Source organism: Chanodichthys erythropterus, chromosome 10, assembly GCF_024489055.1.
Source record: "Chanodichthys erythropterus isolate Z2021 chromosome 10, ASM2448905v1, whole genome shotgun sequence".
Taxonomy (NCBI): domain Eukaryota; kingdom Metazoa; phylum Chordata; class Actinopteri; order Cypriniformes; family Xenocyprididae; genus Chanodichthys; species Chanodichthys erythropterus.
The window spans coordinates 16,095,710-16,121,452 of NC_090230.1; the positions used below are offsets into that span (position 1 = coordinate 16,095,710).

Below are 25,743 nucleotides of genomic sequence, written 5' to 3' on the forward strand. Positions count from 1 at the left end.
CCGTCTATCCCTCTCCATCCATCCATCCATGTTTCTATCTATTTCTCCATCAATCTATCATCTAGCCGTCTCTCTATTGCTCGCCAAAGTATACTATATAATTTTGACTCACACTATAAGAACCAGATATTGCATAAAATGATCTGATTAATCCAATAAAATAGGTTATATATTTAAAAATCCTAATGAATAAGGTCAAAATGTTAGCTAGATAAAACAGGACTAATTTGCTTAAACTAATTTGCTCTTAGCAATATGCATGTTTGCATGCATACATATTTTAATGTTGTTCGGATGCTAAATATTAAAACTCAAGGAAGGAAATTAAAAAAGGATGTTCACACACAATTAGAAACAGGAAATATCTGTTGTTGTTCAAACAGAGGCAAACATTTGTTCTACATGTATGAATTTATTGGTACACACATTAAACTATAGCATTCTTCTCAAGCTCTTGGGTGGACCTCTCAAGAATGTTGCTTGCACATTATTGGTCATTCTTTTAGCTCATTTATTCATCTTAAAACATTATATTACATCATACAGTCGGAAAATACATATGAAGGAGTTGGACAGTACCTTCAAACGAAGAGCAATGAGAGTATATTTAATGAAAAGCCAAATCCAGCAATATCTGCACTATAACTTGCCAGAGGGAAAACCTTATTAGATTAGCTGGGCCACTTCACTTGAATCACATTTAACGGCTAAGTATTCATATCTATATGAACCCCCCAAACCCCCTCTATTGAGATATATAATATATATAATAATAATTTAATGCAAAATGCAATTTTTAAAAACATTCCAAGACATTTTTTGAAGTTTATGTACTCATAACAAATAAAAATACATTTTACCATCAAAAGGTGTAATATGGTGAAGCCAACTTTTACGTAAAAAAGGAAACTAGAAAATAATTGCAACAATCAAGGAATGACAGGGCATTTTTCTATGCAAGTGTTCATGTATTAGTCAAAACAAAACAAAAAAGTAGGCGAACGTTTACATTCCTACCCATGCAAGTTATAAATTTCAATGTGACTTGTAGCACAAAATTCAGACTTGTTAATTAATAAAGTCGCTTTCATCCACATCAGATGATTCTGTCTTTACATGACCTGGAAACCACTAGAGATGCCGCTTTCAATTCAAGTCACTTCTTGTTGATGAACTCGCTCGTACATTGGAAAACACTTGCAAGGTACCCTCAGGATAACGTTTCGTGAGCAGATAACCACTACTTTGGTTGCGTCCTTACAACCGAGCGCTACAGCGTGCTGGATCAGACAGTTAAACACAGGAATTACTTACAGCATGAATTAGTCAGTACAAGTTCATTAGTGTGGAAAAAAAAGGCCTTTTTAACAGCATATTAAAAAAAAAAAAAATCTGCAAATGTACAAGACGGCAGTTCAAAGAGCTGAAAAACACATATAGAAGCATGAGTTTGGATGATGTCGAAGCCACAGAGGCATTTGATAGACGTGATAGACCAAGGAAGTGCACATTTAAGTTTTAGGCTCCCTTATATTCTTGAAACAAGTTTTAGAAACACAAGGGATGACTTTGATGTAATACTGTCCAGAAACATGAGATATTTTTAATGTGTTGAATGGCATGTTTAAGAAATATAGTTTAGCGCATACTTCAGTTCGTAACAAACAAAAAAAAACAATAGTACATATACACAATCTTACAATGGAAGTCAATGGGGCAAGTGTAGTTTTAGTTGCCCTATATACTTCCATTGTTAAAGCATGTATATTGTGTACGCTTGACCCATTGAGTATGTAACTGCATTTTTGGTGTTTTTTCACAAACTGAAGTACAAATCAAAATTGTTCTGAGGTAAACAAGCAACCTGGAAATTTCATCCTGATGGAGATCATTAACTGCAACATAAAAGTACAAGAATTACTATATCGGATTTGAGAGTTGAGTGAAAATTGTTCATTTTGCCACATTTATTAACCGCCATTATCCTGAGCAAAGGTTTGTTAGTGTGCAGTTTTGTTAATTAAATGCTCTTGTAGTTAACCGTCAACATTAGGAATAGCAGGCCATCACATGATTTCACTAATATCACATGGGACTGCAAGTATAAACATGCAACCCTGTGTACCTGTAAGTCCTAACGAAATGTGCAACTGCACTTGAGAGGCTCGGAGTGACATTAGTGCTCAGAGGCAGTTGTGGGTAGGGTGTTTCTAGTCTTAAACCAGTCCTGCAAGGGCTAGCCTTCGAAAAGAGCAACACAAACCTGGTAAGAAACAGACACGCTGATGTTTAATGCAGAGAAAGGCGCTGATGGGAGTTCAGGACAGAAAAACAAACTCAACAAACAACACAACGCAAAGCATTTAAAAAAAGAAAAGCACACAACTCAAGCATCGACAATGAAAAAATCCAGTTCTCAATCAAGATGAATGTCATGGACCGTTAAGACAATGGAAAGAGTGTCAGAGAGACGAAGGATGCAGGATGAAGTGTGAGATCAGATGCACGTCAGACACAGTCGAGGAGGGGAAACAAAGGCAAGAGACGGGCTTGAAATCTGTGGTCTAAAAAGAAGAACAGAGAACGATCCAATAAATACAAAGGTTCAGAGGGGGGGGGGGACACGAGTCTCAGAGCAGGGTATATGATTCTGAGCGTGTGGGGGTTCGGGGGGTTTCTGGGCGGTGAGGGGTCACAATCAGCACTTCGAGAAGGTCTGCTTGATTTCGTCCAGAACATTCCCCAGCAGCGATGGCTCGTCGCACTTGGCGTCGATGGAGACGGTCTGATCGGACTGGAAGAGAGAGAGATGAGAGGTTAGCATGAACAATGGTGCAGATGCGTCTAGCAAATTTAGCCAATTCATGTACTAAAAGAAAGGTTTTGTGGAATCAGAATCATTACGATTCAATTCCTTGGGATCTGTATTCGAAAGATTCATCTGAGGCGCACTCACGGTTTTGACCAGCAAACAGACGTGGTGACCCTGGATCGACCTGCTGTACATGGAGGCGCAGGAGTCAATCCTCTCCACAACTGTAAAAACAGGAAATAAGAGAACAAAAGATTTAAGGGTTGTTACATTTTAAAACATATTACTGGCGTCTTTGTGAAGTCAGCGCACCAGAGAAGTGATGGTGGAAGCAGATCCTGGCCAGCAGGTGGTGGAAGGGCATGTTGACCCCCTCTAGCCGTAGAGAGCTGCCCTTCAGGTCGCCCGACTCCAGCAGCTTAGCGTATGCGTCACTGACAAGACAAGAAACAAATGTTCAGCTACATGAAATCACACAGTACAGTATGACTACTTTTATTTAGTTTTAACCAATTAACTATTCTCTCTCTCTCTCTCTCTCTCTCTCTCTCTCTCTCTCTCTCGCGCTCTCTCTCGCGCTCTCTCTCTCAGATAAGATAATAAAATGGAGTATATATACACAGAGCACTATAAATAGTGCTATATACACTCAGCAGCCACTCTATTAAGTACACCTGTTCAACTGCTTTCCCTATCCGATCTTTTTTTTTTCCTTGTCTTCAGAAATATCTGCGTACACGAAATCACTGAAACCAACTCAAAACGATGTAGTATACATGCCAGACCAGTATGTGGCGCTGTAATTCTGCCACCGAGAAACACTAAAAACAGAGAAGCATGAAGCATGCGCATAAACGTTGCGCGCTGTATACAAACTTTAGTAAAGCTTAGAAATAACGCTTTATTTTAGTAAAGCTAATAGGCTCGGTAGCTTCTGCGGCACGAACACAAGCATGATGAAGTCCGTTATTATTGTTGTTTGTTGCCGTTATGTGACATAGCGGTGTATGACTAGAGTTGGGACCATAGACCGTAAAAGAAATGGACACAGCGACCCCATTGGAACTCAATTGAGTCAAGTGAAGCCCATTTTTAGCGATTTTTAGCACTTCCTTTTCTGACGCGCAGACTCACACTAAGCTTGATGACGTCAGCAACATCTGACAGATGTAAATCTTCTAGTAGCTGTGCGTGAAAACTGCCATCGTTAATCTTGCAGAGACGGCGAGCTTGAGCGGGGAGTTCTTTGGTGTGAGTGAGCAGGAGTAAGTATTCTGATTAATTAGTTTGTATAGTATTTTAAAATGTAACGCCAGTACGCCATATTAAGTTAATGCATACTATTGCCTGCGAGCTTCTCCTCCTGTCTGTACGGTAATTTCTCTACTGTGCGACAGAGAGTTGAGTGGTTATGACGCAATCGTTAGCCTATTTTTACAAAAACTGTTTCTACGGGGCCATAATGTAACATAGAAGGTAATGGAGCGCTTTATACATTGTCGTGTATGTTTAAAGACTCAATTTGTCCATAATTTATTTCTAAACGCCTCAGATGTAAAGTTATTCGCTGTCAAAGTGACGCCAAAATGAACGGGAGTCAATGGGATGCTAACGCAAGAAGTTCTGCTACAAGATGGCGGCACGCGGCCGACTTCAACTTCCAGTTGACTTCCTTGGGCACTGGTTGGGACGTAGGGTGATGACATCATCGTTTCACAAAATATAGATTGGTCGTACACACGAATAAGCAAAGGTGTCGTTTTCAGATTTATCAACTCCTCCATTAAAAAAAAAAAAAAAGACGCCCAAAATGCCAGATCCGTCTAGACAAAACACCTATACGATACAAAATTTTTGCGTATACAGCTAAACGCATCTCCGTGTCCATTTCAAGGCAGGAAAGCATCAAGGCACGTCCGAATCCAATGTTAGCTTCACTTTATGTCTATAATGAGTAAAATAATGAGTCTACGTTCTGACGTATAACCTGGAAGCGCTGAATGTAAACATCGCACGAGAATGACACAGGAGAAGATATTATTGAATAAATTAATTAATTTTGTTTCGTTTTTGCGCACAAAAAGTATTCATCACTTCATAAAATTAAGGTTGAACCACTGTAGTCACATCGACTGTTTTAACAATGTCTTTAGTACCTCTGTGGACCTTGAAAGTGGTGGTTAAATTGCTGTCTATGGACGAGTCATAGAGCTCTTGGATTTCATCAAAAATATCTTAATTTGTGTTCCAAAGATGGTCTTACTGGTTTGGAATGACATGAGGGTGAGTAATTAATGACAGAAATTTCATTTTTGGGTGAACTAACCCTTTAAGTCAGTTCTGAAGGCAAAAGGGGAATCCAACCTGGTACTAACAAGGTCTACCTAATAAAGTGGCTGGTGAGTGTGAGTATAAATTACATAAAACAGTGTACATATATCTATGCATTTACATATAGATAGATAGCTAAAAGTTAGATTGTATATGTAAACAACAGACAGACAGACAGACAGACAAAAACGGAGCACTCTATATGTGTATATATAACAGTCTATTTTTCCTCACCTGTAGCAGGGAGTGGTGATCAGGTATGACGTGCATGTAAAGTGCAGTTTGAAGTCCAGTTTCTCATGAGTGGAGGATTCTTCAGACTATGCCAGAAAACAATCAATACACACATGAACAATATTAAAACTAACACTACAACTGTTTGGAAACATCTTTGTGTGTGTATGGGAGTTTACCTTAACTATAAAGGTGAGTGTTCCCTTTAGTTTCTGAGGCATGACGATACTCTGAACAGAGAACACGAAGCGGGCCTCGTTTGAAACCCCTGGAAAGAGACCAAATACATGAGTAAAATCTGCCTAGTCAATGGCACTTTCATGAGTATCGCTATTCTGACCTGGTGGCAGTTGGAAGGGGACAGTGAGGCCATCGTGAGGTCCGGCTCCCTCCGGCCGCTGCAGTTTGGAGTTGAGGGAATCCAGCACATTGAACTCCATTGACTTGAGGAAGCTGTCGCTCTTGTTCTCAAAGATGACCGACACCACAACTTTGCTCTCATCCTGATGGTTGCCCTGGATATCATACACCTTGAAAAAAGGGAAGATTTATCGTAGGAAACAATAAAAGAGGCTAAAACATGCAGATCACATGCCAACACACGCAACACTTCGATCTTAGCGGTTAAATAAGCCCAGAAGAAATGGAGGAGTATAACAAGCCCAAAAATCTGATCAAAAGAGTTAAATGTCTTAGGTATCATCACCTAAAACAAGGGAACATTTAACAACTGATGCTTCAAAAGGCGATTGCACGGTCTTACAGCACTCAACAGACTTTAGTTACAGTAGACGCCATATTTAATTTGACAAAAGAAAACAAGGCTGTGAGGGATGCAGTTTGTTCAATATATTTTGTACACATGTATATACACTGCCCTCCAAAGGTTTGGAAACGCCCAAGAAAAGTGGTGTTTTGGACAATATTGGCATGAATCCTTTTTAATTTGTGATAATTTTGCACTGATAAGGGACAGCACAAACTACGAAAACATTTTATTACATAAACAGTTTATACATAGAAAAAAACTTAGCAGCTATCTGACCTAAACTGGGTTCTAATTGGTTCATTGTATTCTAAAATTAATTGGCAATCAGTTGTTGAAGCTATTAAGGTGTGCTGACCCAAAAATCTTTTACAAACCTGGCCAAGTTTAAACCAGTAACCAGGCATCAGAGCTGGCAAAGGGGCATGTCTGACTTTGTATATATTGCCATTATTATGTAATCAAAATGAAAATTATTATTGCTGGCCTTCAATGATAATGTCAAGTTACTGTAATGTATTTGCACCAAAAAATGATAAGGATTTATGCTGATATCATCCAAAACCACACTTTGCCAGAGGTTTTTCCAAACTTTTATTTTACTTGAGTTGTGAGCTTGCAATTGAAATAACGACACAATATATTTCTATCTCTATAGTGTGTGTGCATGTATGTAAATATATACAGTACAGTCCAAAAGTTTGGAACCACTAAGATTTTTAATGTTTTTAAAAGAAGTTTCGTCTGCTCACCAAGGCTACATTTATTTAATTAAAAATACAGTAAAAAACAGTAATATTGTGAAATATTATTACAATTTAAAATAACTGTGTACTATTTAAATATATTTGACAAAGTAATTTATTCCTGTGATGCAAAGCTGAATTTTCAGCATCATTACTCCAGTCTTCAGTGTCACATGATCCTTCAGAAATCATTCTAATATGCTGATCTGCTGCTCAATAAACATTTATGATTATTTTCAATGTTGAAAACAGTTGTGTACTTTTTTTTTTTTCCAGGATTCCTTGATGAATAGAAAGTTCAAAAGAACAGCATTTATCTGAAATACAAAGCTTCTGTAGCATTATACACTACCGTTCAAAAGTTTGGGGTCAGTAAGAATTTTTATTTTTATTTTTTTGAAAAGAAATTAAAGAAATGAATACTTTTATTCAGCAAGGATGCATTAAATCAATCAAAAGTGGCAGTAAAGACATTTATAATGTTACAAAAGATTAGATTTCAGATAAACACTGTTCTTTTGAACTTTCTATTCATCAAATAATCCTGAAAAAAAATATTGTACACAAATATTTTGTACAATTGTACACATTAAATGTTTCTTGAGCAGCAGATCAGCATATTAGAATGATTTCTGTAGGATCATGTGACACTGAAGACTGGAGTAATGATGCTGAAAATTCAGCTTTGCATCACAGGAATAAATTACTTTGTGAATTATATTCGAAAAGAAAACAGTTATTTTAAATTGTAATACTATTTCACAATATTACCGTTTTTACTGTATTTTTAATTAAATAAATGTAGCCTTGGTGAGCAGACGAAACATCTTTTAAAAACATTAAAAATCTTAGTGGTTCCAAACTTTTGGACTGTACTGTATATATACATCTTATAAAAATGTTTAATTTATTAAAAATGTTTAATTTATAACTTTCCTAATATTTTAATAATATATATATATATATGTTCACAAATCGGTGCGGCTGACCTCTTAACCTTGTTTTTTTGTATATGGTGTCTATTGTGCCTAAAGCCTATGCACAGCAAGTTAGTAGCAGTAACTGTAGTTCTGTTGCTATGGTTACCTGATCAGCATCTTCCTTCATCTTAAAACACAGATACAGAGACACATGGAACAATACATCACTCATAGTCTAGAAACCAGCATCACTTAAAGCAATGAGTCACTTCAGCGAAAACGACAGCCGTGTCTCGTGATCATAAGATCTCAATTACTGGTTGAGCTTCATGCCAGTGTAGGGCACAAACGGATTGAGTCATCTTCAAATCACACTCACCATCTTGATGTAGGAGTTCTCGGCCAGCAGAGAGTAGTTGGACATGGGCTGAAATGGATAAGTACAAGACAAAGTGTTTTTATATATGAATGAATGATGCATAGCATGATTACATAGCATTTAATGACACAGATAGGGCTTCCGTGATTGGCTGGCTGGACAAATACTGACCGGCAGAGGCTCCTCGTCCTCAACAGTACCATTCTGCACCGAATCCTCCCCGCCGCCGTCACTGTGATGGTGATGGTGGTGGTGGTGTCGCTTCTTCTTTTTCTTCTCCTTCTCCTCCTTTTCTTTCTTCTGCTTCTTTTTCTTGTGTTTAGATGATTTCTAAACAGGAAACCAATGGATAGTTGGCTTAATCTTGTTTCAATAAAGCATCATTGTTAACCAGGTAACGCCTCATGCTACCAGTAGTGACACTGACCCTAGCCAAATGCAAAACTAGTGAAAAACAGTCAGAACATATGAGCAGGGAAAAAATGTCAGAGGCCTCCACCTGTAAAACCATTCCTGTTTTGGGGGTTGTCTCATTGTTGCCCATCTAGTGCACGTGTTGTTAATTTCTTTAACACCAAAGCAGCTGAAACTGATGAACAACCCCCTCTGCTACTTAACTGACCAGGAGTTTAACTGACTTGATGCTATTCTCTGATTAAAAATTGTTCCTTTAATTTTTTTGAGCAGTATATAAAAACAGTTGTGCAAGACCCACCGTGTCCTCTGGTTCTGTGTCTTTTGGTTCATCAGGCTCAGATTCTGCGGCGGCCACAGGGCTTGTGTCGACAGCAGCAGCAGACGAGGGTGCTGTCACCTCCTGTAAACAAACATTTGTTAAAAAACATGATGTTCCTGCTTTCTAAAAGACTAAAGAATGATCATTTACACTACGAAGCATGCAGAATTAACAATATCATGATTAAGAAGGGAAAAAAAAGTTGATTTGATGATGTTGGATCGTCACAGTGGGAGAAAATGGTGAAAAAGTGGTGAACCTGCAGTGAGAAAGTGATGTTTTTGTTTTTCGCTTTTGAAGTTAACACTCTGTTTGCATTGGTACCGAACTATAATGTTTGTGCAGGTAAAAAATGAAGTACATCAAGTCCATTCTGTCTCACATTCTGTCTACATTTTGCTCATGGGGCAAATACATGTGCATGTGAGCTGTTTGACTGGAACCGCAAGAACTGTCAAGAGTCCTGACTGTTTATGATTATAAAGACACGATCATACAGGAGAAGTTTCACACACCAATCATTAAGACACGTTTACACCTTTACACGTGCATACATGCATCCCAAACTATAACAAGTATAGGCAAACAGACAAAAATGTGCGAGACCTGTGAAAAGCAGCGAAGAGAGACACAGGAGAGACAGAGACTGGCACGTCAAGAACCGAGAGAGAGAACGGAGGGAAAATACAAAACAGACGCTCATTAACAAAGACAGACCGACAGCAGTATGACCCGAGGGGGAGGAGAGGGAGAGGAGAGAGCATGAGGGACCGGACCTGGGCGGCGGGGGGAACAGGAGCGCTAGAGAGCCAGAAATCCAGATCCGAGGCCTAGAACAGAAAAGGCAGGGTGGGGAAAATGAGTCGAATCCTGTTTGACTCAAACAGAACCCCAAACAAATGCTCTGACCACCTCAGAAAACAAAATAAGCATATATTCCATAACCATGTTTGATATGGACACTTCAATATTTATGTTCACTTTACATAAACTCTTGTTTTAAGCAAATGTAGACATTTTTCATCTTGGTTAACACTGCACCCTCTTTTGATAGTAATTTTTGAAATTACATCTCAAACTCACGAGTTACTGATTTGAATTGGTTGAACAAATAATAATTAAAAAAACGACATACTAAAAACAAAATAAACAAAAGAACAAAAAAAAAAAAAGATAAAGAAAAAACAAAGCTACAATTTAAAAACTATGCTAAAATTAAAAGTGCACAAACAGATATTTTCTTCTTAAAAAATACATTAAATCATATTTTAATTGTATTTCCATGGTATTTTAAAGGGATATTCACCCAAAAATTATCTGCTTACCCCCAGGGCATCCAAGATGTAGATGACTTTTTTTCTTCAGTCGAACGCAAATTATGGTTTTTAACTGCAACCACTGCCGTCTGTCAGTCAAATAATAGCAGTGATTGGGAGCTTGAACAATAAGAGTCGAAAAAACTCGTGACGGCACATTGATGTCCTAAGACACGAAACGATCGGTTTGTGCGAGAAACCGAACAGTATTTATATAATTTTTTACCTCTAATACACCACTATGTCCAACTTCCTTCAGCTTCCGGTTAGTGAGGTCAGATCGCGCTCTGACAACGGAAGTGATGTCTCGCGCTCATTGAAGTATATGGGCGAGACATCACTTCCGTCTTCAGAACGCGTTTTTTGACCTCACTAACAGGAAGCTGAACGAAGTCGGACACAGTGGTGTATTAGAGGTAAAAATTATATAAATAATGTTCGGTTTCTCGCACAAACCGATCGTTTCGTGTCTTAGGACATTAATGTGTCGTCACGAGCCGCAGGTTTTAATTTTGATTTGTCTAAGCAAGTTATTTACTGTTATAGTTGAAGTTCCCATCCACTGCTATTATTTGACTGACAGACGGCAGCGGTTGCAGTTAAAAATCATAATTTGCGTTCGACTGAAGAAAAAAAGTCATCTACATCTTGGATGCACTGGGGGTAAGCAGATAAACATCAAATTTTCATTTTTGGGTGAACTATCCCTTTAACTCCTTTAAAAAGGTGCAGTATGTAAGATTTCTGTCCGCCAGAGGTCGCTAGAGGCCTGTTCAAAACAAAGGAGTAGCCTGATGACGCCAAGTTTGAGCACGGAATCTTGGGACATGTGGTCTCCACCTCAACGGACTGTGCAAAAAAATTGGGATAGGACTCGGGAAGAAATCATGTTTATGGATGTGATTATTAATGTTACTGTAGTATGAAGCAGAGCAGGACAGAGTTTTGTGGGAGCTGAACGAAGCCGCTGGAGCGATTGCACAACACACGCCTCACGAGCAGCAGAACTTTTATTATGACAGTCACCGGCGCTGCTTCCGCTATTCCGGTCATGAGTATGAGGTAATGCAGTTCTGTTTATCATATTAGATACATTTAAGAGTGTTGAAAATGATGTTATAACGGTACTCTGTGCGTTCGCTCGGCGGCTGCTGTGAGACACTGTTACACACTGCAGTAAGATAGATCGATTTTAGAATATCATATTAAATGCTGGATGGCTTGTGTTGATAAATGGCATGCAATTCAATTTAAAACGTATTGTATGATGGAGAAAATGCTATATAACTGTTACTAAAAATAAAGCTGCATCTGATAATGCTATGTTAGCTACTTGACAAAATAGTGTTTTTCTCTGAAGCATGGTAAAGCATGGTACTAGCAAAAAAAAAAAAAAAAAAAAAATTAGATTTAAACAATAAGACTAAACGTGTTGAGCTATATAACAATAATTAGTTATCCGTCTATAAATATATCCAAACAGTTGTTCCCTTATCTATTTAAACATGTAATATATTAAAGCATCTTTGGTGTTTCCATGGTTTCTACAAAATAAAACCGGAAACTGAGGGTAACGCGGTTATGACGCAACTGACAGGCGACTCCTCACACGTCCCAGAGCCTTGGTTAAAGTTGCAATTTTCTCACGATTTACAAATAGTTGGAAACATTTGAGATATTGTAAGTACTAAAGTGAACAAAATATATAACACTGGCCTAGTAGTTTTTGGATATTTTACTGCAATAATTCTTACATATTGCACCTTTAAGCTCATGAAATTATTTTATTTAGCATTAATTCATTAGTTGATGTTATTATTATTACTATTATTAACTATTTGTAAACAGACTATTGTTGTAATAGACTTGTAATTGTTATACAAATAAAAAAAAAAAAAAAAAAACATACAGATATGACATTCTACCAAAAAAACAAAACATAAAAATATATATATTTTTTTAGTTTGGGTCTTTAAACATTTTCAACTATAGTTAAACAACAACATGTATGGGTAAATAGAACAATACATCACAACATTTTAGTTGAGAATTCCTGCATGCCCCCTCATGTGTTTGTGCTGAAATAGATTATTTGATATAAATAAGCGTAACGGAATGAATTAACAATAACAATTAATTGTCCAGTAATCATTAACACACATTTAACATTTTTTTCATTCTTTCTTTCTGTTTAACTGTTGACTTAAACTTAATATAGAAACGATGACACTTGTGGCAGCCCAAAGATTGAACCCAAAGTAATGGAATATTTCAAAGCTGTATAAATAAAGCAAAAGCTGAAGATTAGTGATGTGGAGGGTAAAAGACAAGCTTTTTTATCATAATGCTTTACTATCAGAGCAATCATACCTCAGCAGATGTGGGCGGAGCGGCCATCTCTTTGCTGTCCTCTGATTGGATGGCCTCTTCTGGCTGGGACTCCATAGGCTCCTCCTCCACTTCTTTGTGTTTCTTCTTTTTCTTCTTTTCCTCTTTGCTCCTCTACAACACATCAGCATCATCATAATATGAATATTTATGAAGTGTGAATACTCAAAGTAATGCAATAAAACAGCATATTGCTTAAATGCAGATATCTGCATTTATAGTATCTCACCTTCCTGTCCTTCTCCTTGTCTTTCTTCTTCTCTTTCTTCTCCTTACTGCTCTTCTTCTTGGACTCCTGTGGGATGCTCTCGTTGTCTCGGTCCTCAGCAGGGCTCTTCAGCACCTCTGGACGGTGGGTCCTCACGGGAAGCTTCTCGCTGTCTGCAAGCGGCCTGGAAAGGATAAGAGAAAAAGAGATTAGATGGACAGAAAGAAAAGGAGACGGTGAGCGAGAGGGGACAGTCACACGGAAGCTAGGAAAGATTTCAGCTTGTCCAATATATGGGTCAAAAGTCTAAAGGCCTGTTCGCAACAAATCTGATGTGACAAAGTGCCACAAAAAAAAAAAAGTATATTTTTTCTTTGCTGCACCAAAACAACTCACACCATTTTTCTTACAACAATAAGTGTTGAGAAAAAAAAAAAAAAGAAAAAAAAAAGGAACTGAATGATTTTAATTTGTTGAATGTCTGCATTTCTATGCCAATATGAACAAAACATGGCTTTTAGTGTGCAAAGGCAAAATAAATTAGGTAGCGAGTTGGCAGTCATTCAAAACACTCCCAAATTCATCTAAAACTCAAGTTAGTGATTTGAATTGGTCAAACAAATAATAATAAAACAACAAAAAACAACCTAAAAGCCTAAAAACAAACCAAAGCACAAAAACCTAAACAAAAAGCAAATTTAAAACAAAACCTGACCTAGCCTTCAAACACCACAAAAGACAAATAACTGAAGTGTAATATTTTTGACTTTGTGAGATGGGGTTTGCTTTTGTTTTGTGTAAGAATTTCAGATTTGGTGTAAAGAGGCCTTTAAAGCAGGATCATTTTCTTTTACAATAAAGCTAAAAACAACTGAGGGGTTTAAAACCTGCACTCAAGTTTCAGGAGAAAAATCGAAGCCAGGCAAGTCTGTCAATGCTGGCATGTATGTACACTACCGTTCAAAAGTTTGGGGCCAGTTTGATTTTTTTTTTTTTTTTTTTTAAGAATTAATACTATTGTTTGAGCAGCAAATTAAAATGATTTCTGAAACATCACGTGGCACTAAAAACCGCTGTAACGGCTGCTGAAAATTCAGCTCTGCATCTAGGGCTGCAACGATTAATCGTTTGCAAAATAAAAGTCTGTTTATGTAATATATATGTGTGTTCTGTGTATAATAATTATGTATATATAAATACACACATTCATGTATATATTTAAGAAAAATGTTATATTTATATATAAAATATTTATGTTCATATGTAATATAATATATATATATTTATAATACATGCATATATTTCTAAACTTTATACCTGTATGTGCGTGTATTTATATATACATAATTATTATACACAGAACACACACATATACATTACATAAACACAGACATTTATTTTGCAAACGATTAATCGCGATTAATCGTTGCAGCCCTATTTGCATCACAGGAATAAATTAAACTTAAAAATATATTCAAATAGAAAATAGTTATTTTAAATTGTAATAATATGTCTTAATATGATTATTTTTGTTGTATTTTTAATCAAATAAATGCAGCCTTAGTGAGCAGAAGAGGTCTTACTAACCCCACTCTTTTGAAAAGGAAGTGTACAAGGTTTAGCAATATGACCACAGCCAAAACCCAACTACCAGGTGAGCTGATCAGTCATGCATGACACATTTCTATTGAACATTAACGCTTCAGCAGTGACACTGCAAGTGCCAGGAAAAAAGGAGTAACGGGTGTTGGTAGCTGAGCAGTGGAATCCACTGGGTCACATGACCACAGGAAGAACTCACCTTGAGCTAGTACCAGATAGGAGACTTTCAGGAGGACAGATGGGTGCGTGCATGAGGGAGAGAGAGATAGAGAAAGAGCAGTGTGTGTAAGAGAGTGGAGAAGATACAGGAGAACTGGAGAAGGTTCCTCTATACCAGAACACGCAAAACCCAACAGATGCAAAAACTAGAGTTGTTTGGCATCTGTATGAACAGAGATTCTGGACTCATCAATCAGCATCTGCTAAAGGTGATTTAATGAATGACAGCGGTGAGAAGCATGAAATTGAAAATAATTACTGAAAATTAAGTGGGAATTAATGTCCGCAGACTAGCAGAGAGTGTCTTGTACCAAACAATGGAGACAAAACAACAAGAATTCCTGAATTAACACGTTGCTAGTGATGCACCAAATTTTCGGAAACCAAAATAATTTGTTTGAAACAGCAAAGATTAGGGGAAAAGAACATTTTTTGAAGTCAAAATCATTAACCAAAATAGTAGCTATTTTTCTATCCACCAATTTATTGGGATATCATGTAAAAAAAAAAAAAAAAAAAAAAAAAATGCATAAATTCTCAATTGAGACATATAAAACTATGATGGAAACACATTTACTGAATAAATCAGTTGATGCGCAACAAAAAAAAAACTTTGCGTCAACTGTGGATGTAAATGGATAACTGGAATAACCAGCGGATGTGTTTCACTGCACAGCATCTCAAATGTTGGTTTGATTTGGTATAATGACCTCCCAGAATCATTTCACATGATTGCGTTCCCAAACATCTGAACGCAAAATCACATGACAGTTTATTGATCTGCTTCTGCTCACTCTGGGAAGCAGCCAACTGCAGAAGCAATGTTATTTGTAAACAATGTTATTTGTAAACATGTCAGCAGTGTGAACGCACTTCATCATGAACAAAAATTATGCTAGAGTAGCAATTTTTTAAATTTGTTCAGCTGAAATATCAGAAATGTAAATTTACTATAACAGCTCTGAGCAGCATAAAGAGCTCAAATGCCCAAATTTAATTACAGAAACTTTTGGTTTTCAGCTAAATGAAAACGTTAATTTCTGATTCAGTAAAAATATGATTTTGGTGCATCCCTACATGTAGCCCATATATGAACTGTAGGTGGCGACAATGAGGTACATACTTGTCTAGATCGATGTCCAGAGCTTTATGAGGATCATTTGGATCTTTATCATCATCATCACTCGGTAAGGCATTCTGGAAAGAGAGACAAACCAACGTTAGTGTGTACAGTTTTGTGGATAACAGTTTTAAGCGCTTCAAAAGGAATAGCTGCCTACCTCTGGCATTTCCTCTGTGACTATGTCCACATGGTGAGCAGGCGTGATGTCTTCTTCGCTCTCGGGACCCGAATCCGCCTTCCTCCCTTTCCCACGCTTCTCCCGCTTTTTCTTCTTTTCCTTCTTCTTCTTCTCCGCCTTCTCCTTCTGCCGTCGCTCCTCCTCCAGCTTCACGTACTGGTCGGACATGGGCATCCCTGGACCAAACGAAGGACGATGAGATGAAAGAGCGGTTTTTATTTGGTCTGCTGGAGCGGATCACACGTTAAACGTCGTAGATTTGCTCACCTGGGACTTTGAGAGGCACACTGAGGTCGATCTGCACCACCGGAATGTGTTCTACACCTGGCGCATCGTACACCTGCAATTATGGAGAAGTTCAAATATGTAGTGATGGGAAAAACAACGATTTTTGGAGTCCTGAATCAATTTAACTAATCGCTTCATAAAATTATTGACTTTTCGAAGCTTTCGAAACACTACAGGTTGAGTTTTGTGTTATTAAGCAGGGCTTGGCAAAAAAGGTAAATTAAAAATATCACTCCTTTTTGTATTATTTAAAATATCATTAAATAAAATGTCATATCTGTATCATTAAATTCATTAAAAATGAACCTACATTATAAAACTTACCCAAGATCAGATAAAAACCTCTAGAAACTTGTTCATGGGATCACCAGATCAAAGCATCTAGTGGCGAACCCTCTGAATTGTGAAATGTTTCAAGGTTCGAAACAGCATGACATAACAGTATCATTTGTTGAAATCATGTGACTTGGTGAGTTTGATACAATCTCTGAACCACTGATTCCAATCCAAAGATTTGTGAATGGTCCTAAGCTACGTAGTTAGAAGTATGTTTCAGCCTATGGTTTATGTGACCGCAGAAATGATCTGACTGCGTACCTTCTGAGATGATGGCGAGGCCTTGATGTAGAATGGGTTGTTGGCCTGTTCCTGCTTCCTGACTTCCCTCCTCTGTTTAAAATCAGGCAAGTTTATTAAGACAACTATATTTTTACATTTTCTGAAGGTCTGATAGACTGCATACACTTACCCTGGCCAACTCTTTCTCGTCCACCTCAGTGTGTCTTGATCTGGAATGTTTGGGTTCTTCTTTAGCAAACACCGCTTTGGGCTTCTCGTCCTCGGACTCGCTCTCTGATGGGGGCTCATTGATCCAGGCGTCCAAATCCAGACTGAAGGGGGAAAAACAACAGTTGTAAGATCTTTTCCTGTTAATTGCCTTGCGATACACTCAAGAAAGGCTCACCCTTCTGGTATAGGCACTTTCTTCTGGGCCTTGGGGGCCACGGGGTTGAGCTCTCCGGCGAAGAGAGCCGTCACTTCCTCGGCCACCTCCACATTCTTCTGCTGCAGCTTCTGGATGTACTTCACCAGCTGGAGGATGCAGGACGCCTGCGGAGGAACATCACAGTTAACACTGTGGTATCTGTGTGAAATGACTCAATTGATTCCAGTGAAGTTTGACATTAGTATGCTGCTAAGCTAAAAGCTCAATACTTGAACTAGATAAAGTCTGACATTGGTTTAAACATCAGACAAAATGTGAGATGGAGTTAGAGCAAGACTCAAACAGAACATATCAGAACTTTCCAGACCCCATTAAAGCCCGTGTCTGTGCAGTTTTAGCTTAAAATATCCCACAGATCATTTATTATAGCTTGTCAAATTTGCCCCCATTTGGGTGAGCAAAAACACACAATGTGTGTGTCCCTATAAAATGCAAATGAGCTGATGCTCACGGCCCATTTTTCAAAAGAGGAAAATGCAGCCACAATGATGATTGTCAGTAACAGTGTTCAGCCTGTTCAAACCGGAGTCGGACACTTATAGAATGCATCTGGACTTTTCTGAATGGTTAGTGGATAAATTTATGCAGTTGCTGTGGAGTTGATTCAACTCAACTCATCGACTAGCATGTGCCGTCATGTTAATCTTTTGTGCAAATCCAGCGTTGAATTGACCCTCATTCAGAGCAGTCCGGTGTAAAATGACGGCATGGCAACAACACTCTACTACAACAACTCTTCCTCTTCTCTAAAGCAGCCCAACATGGCCTCACCCCCTTTGTTGCATGTTCTCGGGGGCAGGGTTTGTGTAAGTTTAGAGTTAGTGATGTCACCAACCCGGGAAGAAGCTCACTGTAGTCCCTACCATTTGTTGTAGTCCTTAAACAGAGAACTGTGTAAAAGAAAATCTCCCCCTTTGCATTGAACTTTGAGCATCATAACAAACAATTATGCTCAAATCACTATCAACCACCCCTTTAACGTAATGGGCCTCTTTCATAAAACAAGAGCAGAATGAATCGTGTAAATCATTCATAATGCCATTCTGATGTAAATTTTCAGATTTAAGAAGCATTTTCATCAATGGGATCACAAGTGGACGACGCTAAATGCAGGTGTAAACGGGGTCTAAAACATTTTGACCTTGTCCACTTTTAACCACTTCCATAGGTAGTCGAAAACACATTCAACCGGACTGCTTTTGTAGTGTAGATGCTAGTGGTTGAATGCATTTGAACAACCACAAAAGACTTCCTACTGTCCACCTACTGTGTGTGTTAACTAGATGAGATTTAAGCTTTGTCGGCTGAAGTTTGGTTTGAAGAAGAAAAATGTACCAAGCACAATGTTCTCTCACCATTCCTGATTTCTAACACACTCTTGCGGCTGTCAGAGCAGAAACTAAAGCTGATGCTCTCCGTATGTTTTTCCCTCATCTCCAGGTGTGTTCATATGTAAACTGCCCAAGCTTATTTAGTACATTAGGTCGAAAGAACTGTATTTGTACTTAACAAATGTATGGGTTTTTCCAATGAATATGCAATAGCCTATAGTGCATATATTTAGCAAAATGCTCCTCTCGAAGTTTATTTTTGTAGCGGAATAATGAGTTTTTGGACATTGAACGGCTTTTCTGAGGTAGGCTAAATGTGACATTTTTACATGCTGTTTTATTGATGCCTTTCTGCGGTTGAAACAATGATTGATCGATTGCATGTGATACAGATTTCAGTAAGTTGTTCTTTATCTTTCAACATACCTTCGGATGTTCAATCATGTTTATTTTGTGGTGTAACTAGTAAAGCAGAAGAGATGGTCAGTTCACGAGTGCTACAGCGATCTATCACGCTACAGAGCACCAAGGAAGATCACGCACTCGCCCAGAAAAAAACCTCTTCGGATCTACACAATTCACATAAATTATGTATTTTGATTCAAAAGAGCTAATTTCGCTGTAAAGTGTCTAGTTTGCAGGTATAATAAATTAGAAAACTGAATGGAGACAATAGTCTGGAAACACATATTTTTCCATACTTTTCCAGACCTGGAAATTACTCAAATCAACTTCCACACTTTTCCAAACCGCGTAGGAACCCAGTGTCTCCCTCATCCACTAGGGCTGCAACGATTATACACGATTAATCGTTTGCAAAATAAAAGTCTGTGTTTACGCAATATATATGTGTGTGTTCTGTGTATAATAATTATGTATATATAAATACACACACATTCATGTATATATTTATGAAAAATGTTATATTTCTACATAAAATATTCATGTTTATATGTAATATAAAATATATATATAAATATATATATTTATAATACATGCATATATTTCTAAACTTTATACCTGTATGTGTGTGTATTTATATATACATAATTATTATACACAGAGCACACACATATATATTACGTAAACACATACTTTTATTTTGCAAACAATTAATCGTGATTAATCGCTGCAGCCCTATTGTCCACTTGTGATCCGATCGACCAAAACGCATCATAATACCAGATGTAAACAAGGCATTGAATTTTAATTTCATGCTGAATTCCTCACCCTCTCCTGCACTTCCAGGTTGGCACTCTGGACGAACAGCGGCAGTCTTTCTATAAGCAGCTGGCTGGTCTCCTGCGCTGCCTGGCTATCGGTCTCCCCTTCATGCTTCTGCAGCACAGTCGCAAATAGCTTGGCAGCATTTTGTACATACACTGCCTGGATGTGTCCAGGCAGGGTGGCCACTTTGGGTCTCAGCATGGCCTCCAAGGTCTGCATGGGGTCCTCCAGATGCCTGTGAGGAAAGGTTTAAACATTAGTATTCTGTTAATGTGTCTGAACCTTGAACCTTTCCAGATTGTCACCACGTACTCGGAGAACTCCCCACAGATCCACGCAGCAGCATAGAGAACCTCGCAGATGCCGTTACGCTGCGTGTTGCCGGTCAGTAGGTGTGCGTTGTCCAGCAGAGTGGCCATCTGAGCCACGGCAAAGCCCCGGATGGCTTTGACGCGGATGGCGACGTCCAGCATCTGAGAGGCGATTAGGTGGCCGTGCCTTGTGCCCTCCAGACGAGTAAGTTCTACCAGGATGCTGATGTACCTGGAAGACAGATAAGGTTGTTTTAAAATGCAAGATCTGTGGACTAGATTAACCCTTTAACTGCCTGCTCGACCAAATGGTAGAGCACATTTTGAGTCACTATATTTCACTGAGAGGAGTACCTAACTTAACTCAAGCTGATTGAGCCATCTCTACCATCTGGCTGAGGTATGTTATGCCAAAAAAATCAAAATTGACCTTTTTTTTTTTATTTTTTAAATGGAATATTGCAGTATTTATTATAAATTATTAAGGGGAAAAACGCAAGGTCTCTTCATCCCAGGGGCTGGTTAAAGGCCCGTTCACACCAAAAATGATAACTATATAAAGTGCTATAAAGATAACAATTTTAGCATCCACACCAGCAGACCATATTGTTGTCTGCCACTTTAAATGCTTGAGCTCGAACAGGATTGATTCTGATTGGCTGTCAATGTTCATCACATCCCCGACATCCTGGCCAAACTTGCCCATTGGCCTCTGTCCATCATGGCCTCCTAATCATCCCTATACACTGATTGGCTTCCTCACTCGGTCTCCTCTCTACCAATAAGCTGGTGTGTGGTGGGCGTACTGGCGCAATATGGCTGCCGTCGTATCATCCAGGTGGATGCTGCACATTGGTGGTGGTTGAGGAGATTCCCCCTTCAATATGTAAAGCGCTTTGAGTGCCCAGAAAAGCGCTATATAAATGTAAGGATTATTATTATTATTATTATCACGTTCATCAGCTATATAAAATCGCTCTGAAAGTGATTCCAACGATATTGTTTCTCTATGCTGTTACCATTATAGTTGTGGTGTGAACTCTGCTATTCTTTAATATTGAGAATGATTTTTTAGAACTATATCTTTATCGTTATCATCCTTGGTGTGAAAAGGCCTTAACACAGAACAGTATAATGGGGAAAAAAGCAAGGTCTTGGTACTACATTTGGGGCCGGTTCACAAAGAAAATGTATTTTGTTTAAAAATGTGAGTCGCATGGCATTGGAATGGGGGAAAAATAAACGCAAGGTCCAATATTTATCAAATTTTATACATTTATAAGTATTACACATTTCATAAATTAAAATTTGAGGGGCACTGATTCAACATGTCCAATATTTATTCAATTCATGTAAAAATGTGATGCATTTGCACTAGTAGTTTAAGGGCTGGTTCACACAAAGTGTATTTGTGTTTAAAAATGTGAGACGCAGAGCAGTGTTATGAGGGGAAAAGCTTGAGGCATCTTTTTTTTTTTTTTTTTTAACTTGAGAGGCACATCTTTAGAATGCAACGTCACGCGCAAAACACGCAAGGCGAGAGTACAATGGTCAAAGACATCCGTCTTGCTCAAGTTTAGAAAAACTATGGAAAAGTAATGTAGTAGTTTAGTCTTACCACTCAAAGTTTGTGATATACTGGTAGTTGCTCTGGCTGCAGATGTCAATGATCTTAGTGAGCAACTCATCTCGGTAAGTAGTGCCTTCTGCTTTGTCCACATGCAGCATGAGCTTCTTCACAATCTCCATTAGGTTCTTCTTCGAGACCTAGTCACCCACATTTTCCATCACATTTTAGTAACCCGTTATATGTGACATCTCACAACATGACTTAGAGCAGAGGTGCCCAATCCTGTTCCTGGAGATCTACCTTCCTGCAAGGTTCAGCTGATCAAACACAGCTGAACCAGCTAATTAAGATCTTCTGGAGCACTTGATAATTACAGACAGTTGTGTTGGATCTGAACTCTGCAGTTAGGTAGATCTCCAGCAACAGGATTGGGCACCCTTGAGTTAGAGGAACGTAAACAAACAATGTTAACAAATGTCGTACACACCATGCCGTAGAGCAGATCCAGGGCTCTCAGGCGGATGGACTCATCTTTGTCATCCAAACACTGAAGGATCAGATCCTTGTGCGACTGCACGGATTTTGGGTGCGTCTTCAGGATCTTGGACATGGCCAAAAGACCCAAGTACTTCACTGCAAAACATCACAGTGCCTAAGTGACTCTTGCAATGAAGCGTAGTCTCTCTGTTCACCAATTACAGCTGTATTGCATTTATGCTAATTGTTGTTGAACTATTAAAGTCGCCATGTAATGGAAGTAGCAACAGACATTTTCTTCAGTCTTGCGACAAACAACCAAGTCAAATGGATTATCGAAAAGATTTAAAAAAACAAACAAAAAAAAAAACAGCAGGACGGGACATAGGTTGTTGACTGGATGGAGGCAGATCTAAATGCAAGCTTGCAGTCGACTGTAATGTTTTGGATTTTGATGTTGATATTGCTATTTACCTGTTCAAATAGGATAATTTACTTGTTTGATTTAATGCCATATATTAATGATTGCTATGATGTGTTATCTACTTTTGAGTAATACTAAATATGCTTGCAAAAAATGCTAATGTTATGTAAACTAACTGCAACTCAGAATGATGTTGTATTCTGGTGTAATAGAGAGAAGATGGAATGTGTAGAATTTGTGAAAACTGAAGTTCATGAACTGATTGTAACCAACCTGAAACGTTAATAAGAAGGCATATGAGGATGAAGAGAGTGTGTTGCAACCTCAAGTGGAGGTGAGCCAGATGAAGTCTTAAGTGAAGAAGAGGAAGAGTGCTAGAAGACGACGATAGCGTAGGCGACAAAGGAAGGACGTCCAGCTTAGTAAGCAAGAGATACAGAGACTGATACGCCTACAGCAGGAAGATTGGATCATAGGCATTGATCAATTGATGAGCAATATGAAGTTATTCATTTTATACTAAAATTAGTATAAAAGTGGAGTGAGGAGTAAAATGCCTCCTCAGATGCTGCGAAGGACACCTGATACCCTAACGAGAGGGTAAAACTAGGTTATAGAGCTTTTTAGCTCAAGCTGATTTAAGTTTTATTTAGATTTATTTTGCATTAACTGCTTTGTATTGTAATCAATAAAAGAGATATTTTATTGTGGCGTTTGCCTTCCGTGAGACTTTACTTATTACTACAAACTGAGCCTCGACAAAGCACAACCACAAGGTAGTCTTCTACGTCATTCCTGAAGGACTTCAACCTGCCGGCGGGCGAGTATCTTATGGTTTAGACTAGATTTGACTTTCCTTACCCTACCTGAATAATCCTAGGGTTCAAAGGTGTACTATAAATGGTCACACCGACTAACAGTAAGAACGAGTTTAAGCAGAATAATTGATTGGAGAAGTTCGACTTACATCACCACTGAAAAGTCTTATGTTACCCGGAAGATTGCATTAAAAAAAATAAAAACCATGCATGGAAGAATAGTTCCGTCCTCAATAAAGTTAAGTCAACAGATGTATTCAATAGATAGGGTGAACTTCCATTTCATGACGACTTCAGTCTGCCGATTTTAAAGCCTTCTGCTAAAATGAGCAAAATACAGTATTTTAGAAATTATACTCTTCTAATGACTTACTACTTTGATATTACTGAATATGAAAATCTACATGGAGAAAAAAAAAAAAAAGACGACAATGGGGAAAAGAAAACACAAACACGAAGGACAAACACACACACAAACACACACCCAAGAACACACACCCCCACAAGAACACACACAGACGTCAGTTTTGTTTTACTCTGCCAGATTAAATGCAGATTTGATAAAGCAGCTAATGCTTTAAATGCCCATTAAATCAAATAGACTAAATATAGATGCAAGATAAATAGAGCCACAGTTCTGTAGTCTTAGGGCCATTAGGACAGTGGGCATGTCCTCTACCTTTTTAGCTTTGTTGATGCCAAAACAAAATGTACAAATACACTGATCTATTTAAGGAACACATGGGGCTTCAAGATTGACAGAATGCTAAAAAATTCAGCTGGAAGTAAATATCAAATGGCCCTGTGAGAAAACTCAGTGGATTTTGAGAAACAAAACATTGCAGTCCAGGATTCACAGAGCTATTCTACAGCCGGCATCACTGGGACACCGATAACTCGAACTCCTGCAAGATAATTTAGATTACTTATTGTGTATCTTGAAATATTATTGCTTTGAGGAACTTTTTCTCTTAAGCCAAAAAGCTACGATTGACTCTTGCCAATTCTCTATTGTAGTACTGAGGTGTCTTCGAGTTATCCGGGATGGAGATCTACATGGACTCCATCTACAGGGCCAGAGGGGGGGGGACTCAGAAACACACAGACAATGAGAGAATGACACACTGCAGGCATTGACAGAAGGCTCACAGTTCTGGTCCGAGTCTTCAATCAGGATTCGCAGTTTCTGCACACAGAGCTGTGGATCGGAGAGAGAAATGGAAAACAGAAGGAGACAAAAGGCATTACTAGCATGTTTAAAACCTTTCCACACCATTTTACATCAACAACATCCAATGATTCATTTAACTTATACTTCTGTATAAAAATAAGTAGTTGTTTTGCAATGGCTGAATGCTGATATCAAGAGACTGAGGTGTCTGATATATAATATAATTGACAATTATTCATTCATTCATTCATTTAGCAAATGCCAAAATGTATTACATTGTATACATTTGAATATATATTATTTAAAATATTTGATTAAGATTATAATATTTGAGATATTGGCCCAAAATGTCCAATATTTACTCAATTTAAAAAAATAAAAAAAAATTTTTTTGCGTTAGATGATCTGCTTCATTAATTGAAAAATATTTTAAACAATATTTATCAAATTGTATATACTTATATGTTTCTGAAATATTTTATTAATTAAATAAAATTTGAGACATTGGATTTAGCACGTCCAATATTTTTTCAATTCGCAAAAAATGATAGAAATTTAACATGTTTGTGCTTCAGATAACCTGCTTCTTCAGTTCTTCATTAAGAAAATTATACGAATGGAGACATAAATAAATAAAACTATTGTTTCAAGGACATGAAGTATCAATGTAACATCTTAAGAAAAATAATTGTGATATAGCGCTATATTTTAAATCAACACAATCTTATTCTATATCATCTCCATATTGGGCTTTATGAATTATCACACTATAAATGCAGATGTAAAGTATAAATCTGACTGGTGTGGAAAGGGTCCACGTTAATTTTGAGTATGAAGCTGCTGGTCATATTGAGCAATGTGAAAATGGCCCACCTGTATGCTAGCACTGTGATTGGGCATCCCAGAGGACAGTGAGATCAGCACTGAGGTAAAACAGGAGAGAAAAAAGACATCAATGGTGTTGTTAAGAAATGTTTACTTGAGTACAACACCGGGTCACGGCACCAAATAATACTGACCTGCTATGACCGTGTTGACACACTCATATAGAAGCGACATGGCCGAGGTACTGAGAGAGTAAATGAGTGGAAGGACAAGAAGAAAAACAAAATATTATATTTAACCCTAATATTTTTGGCTAGTTTGAGTCAGGTGTGTTTTA

At 38.0% G+C, this 25,743-nt stretch overlaps 1 protein-coding gene across 3 annotated transcripts in view; it reads right to left on the bottom strand.

The window, feature by feature from the left end:
- Nucleotides 1–404: 404 nt before the first annotated feature.
- Nucleotides 405–25,743, bottom strand: part of ap3d1 (adaptor related protein complex 3 subunit delta 1) — a 37,932-nt gene continuing 12,593 nt past the window's right edge. The window contains exons 9-34 of one of the 3 annotated variants that reach the window (XM_067396220.1): nt 25,601–25,650; nt 25,455–25,504; nt 24,560–24,608; nt 22,179–22,324; nt 21,740–21,888; nt 20,123–20,353; nt 19,814–20,045; nt 17,211–17,356; nt 16,995–17,136; nt 16,844–16,915; nt 16,226–16,298; nt 15,938–16,134; nt 15,781–15,854; nt 12,858–13,020; nt 12,611–12,742; nt 9,701–9,754; nt 8,904–9,005; nt 8,360–8,518; nt 8,189–8,236; nt 7,976–7,996; nt 5,718–5,907; nt 5,557–5,645; nt 5,378–5,463; nt 3,125–3,246; nt 2,957–3,036; nt 405–2,794 (exon numbers count right to left, since the gene is read on the bottom strand). In XM_067396220.1, the coding sequence (XP_067252321.1) occupies nt 2,699–2,794; nt 2,957–3,036; nt 3,125–3,246; nt 5,378–5,463; nt 5,557–5,645; nt 5,718–5,907; nt 7,976–7,996; nt 8,189–8,236; nt 8,360–8,518; nt 8,904–9,005; nt 9,701–9,754; nt 12,611–12,742; nt 12,858–13,020; nt 15,781–15,854; nt 15,938–16,134; nt 16,226–16,298; nt 16,844–16,915; nt 16,995–17,136; nt 17,211–17,356; nt 19,814–20,045; nt 20,123–20,353; nt 21,740–21,888; nt 22,179–22,324; nt 24,560–24,608; nt 25,455–25,504; nt 25,601–25,650 (2,953 nt within the window). In that variant the 3' untranslated portion in view covers nt 405–2,698. The remainder of the gene's footprint in view (nt 2,795–2,956; nt 3,037–3,124; nt 3,247–5,377; nt 5,464–5,556; nt 5,646–5,717; nt 5,908–7,975; nt 7,997–8,188; nt 8,237–8,359; nt 8,519–8,903; nt 9,006–9,700; nt 9,755–12,610; nt 12,743–12,857; nt 13,021–15,780; nt 15,855–15,937; nt 16,135–16,225; nt 16,299–16,843; nt 16,916–16,994; nt 17,137–17,210; nt 17,357–19,813; nt 20,046–20,122; nt 20,354–21,739; nt 21,889–22,178; nt 22,325–24,559; nt 24,609–25,454; nt 25,505–25,600; nt 25,651–25,743) is intronic. The other 2 variants (XM_067396222.1, XM_067396221.1) reach the window with 2 other exon arrangements.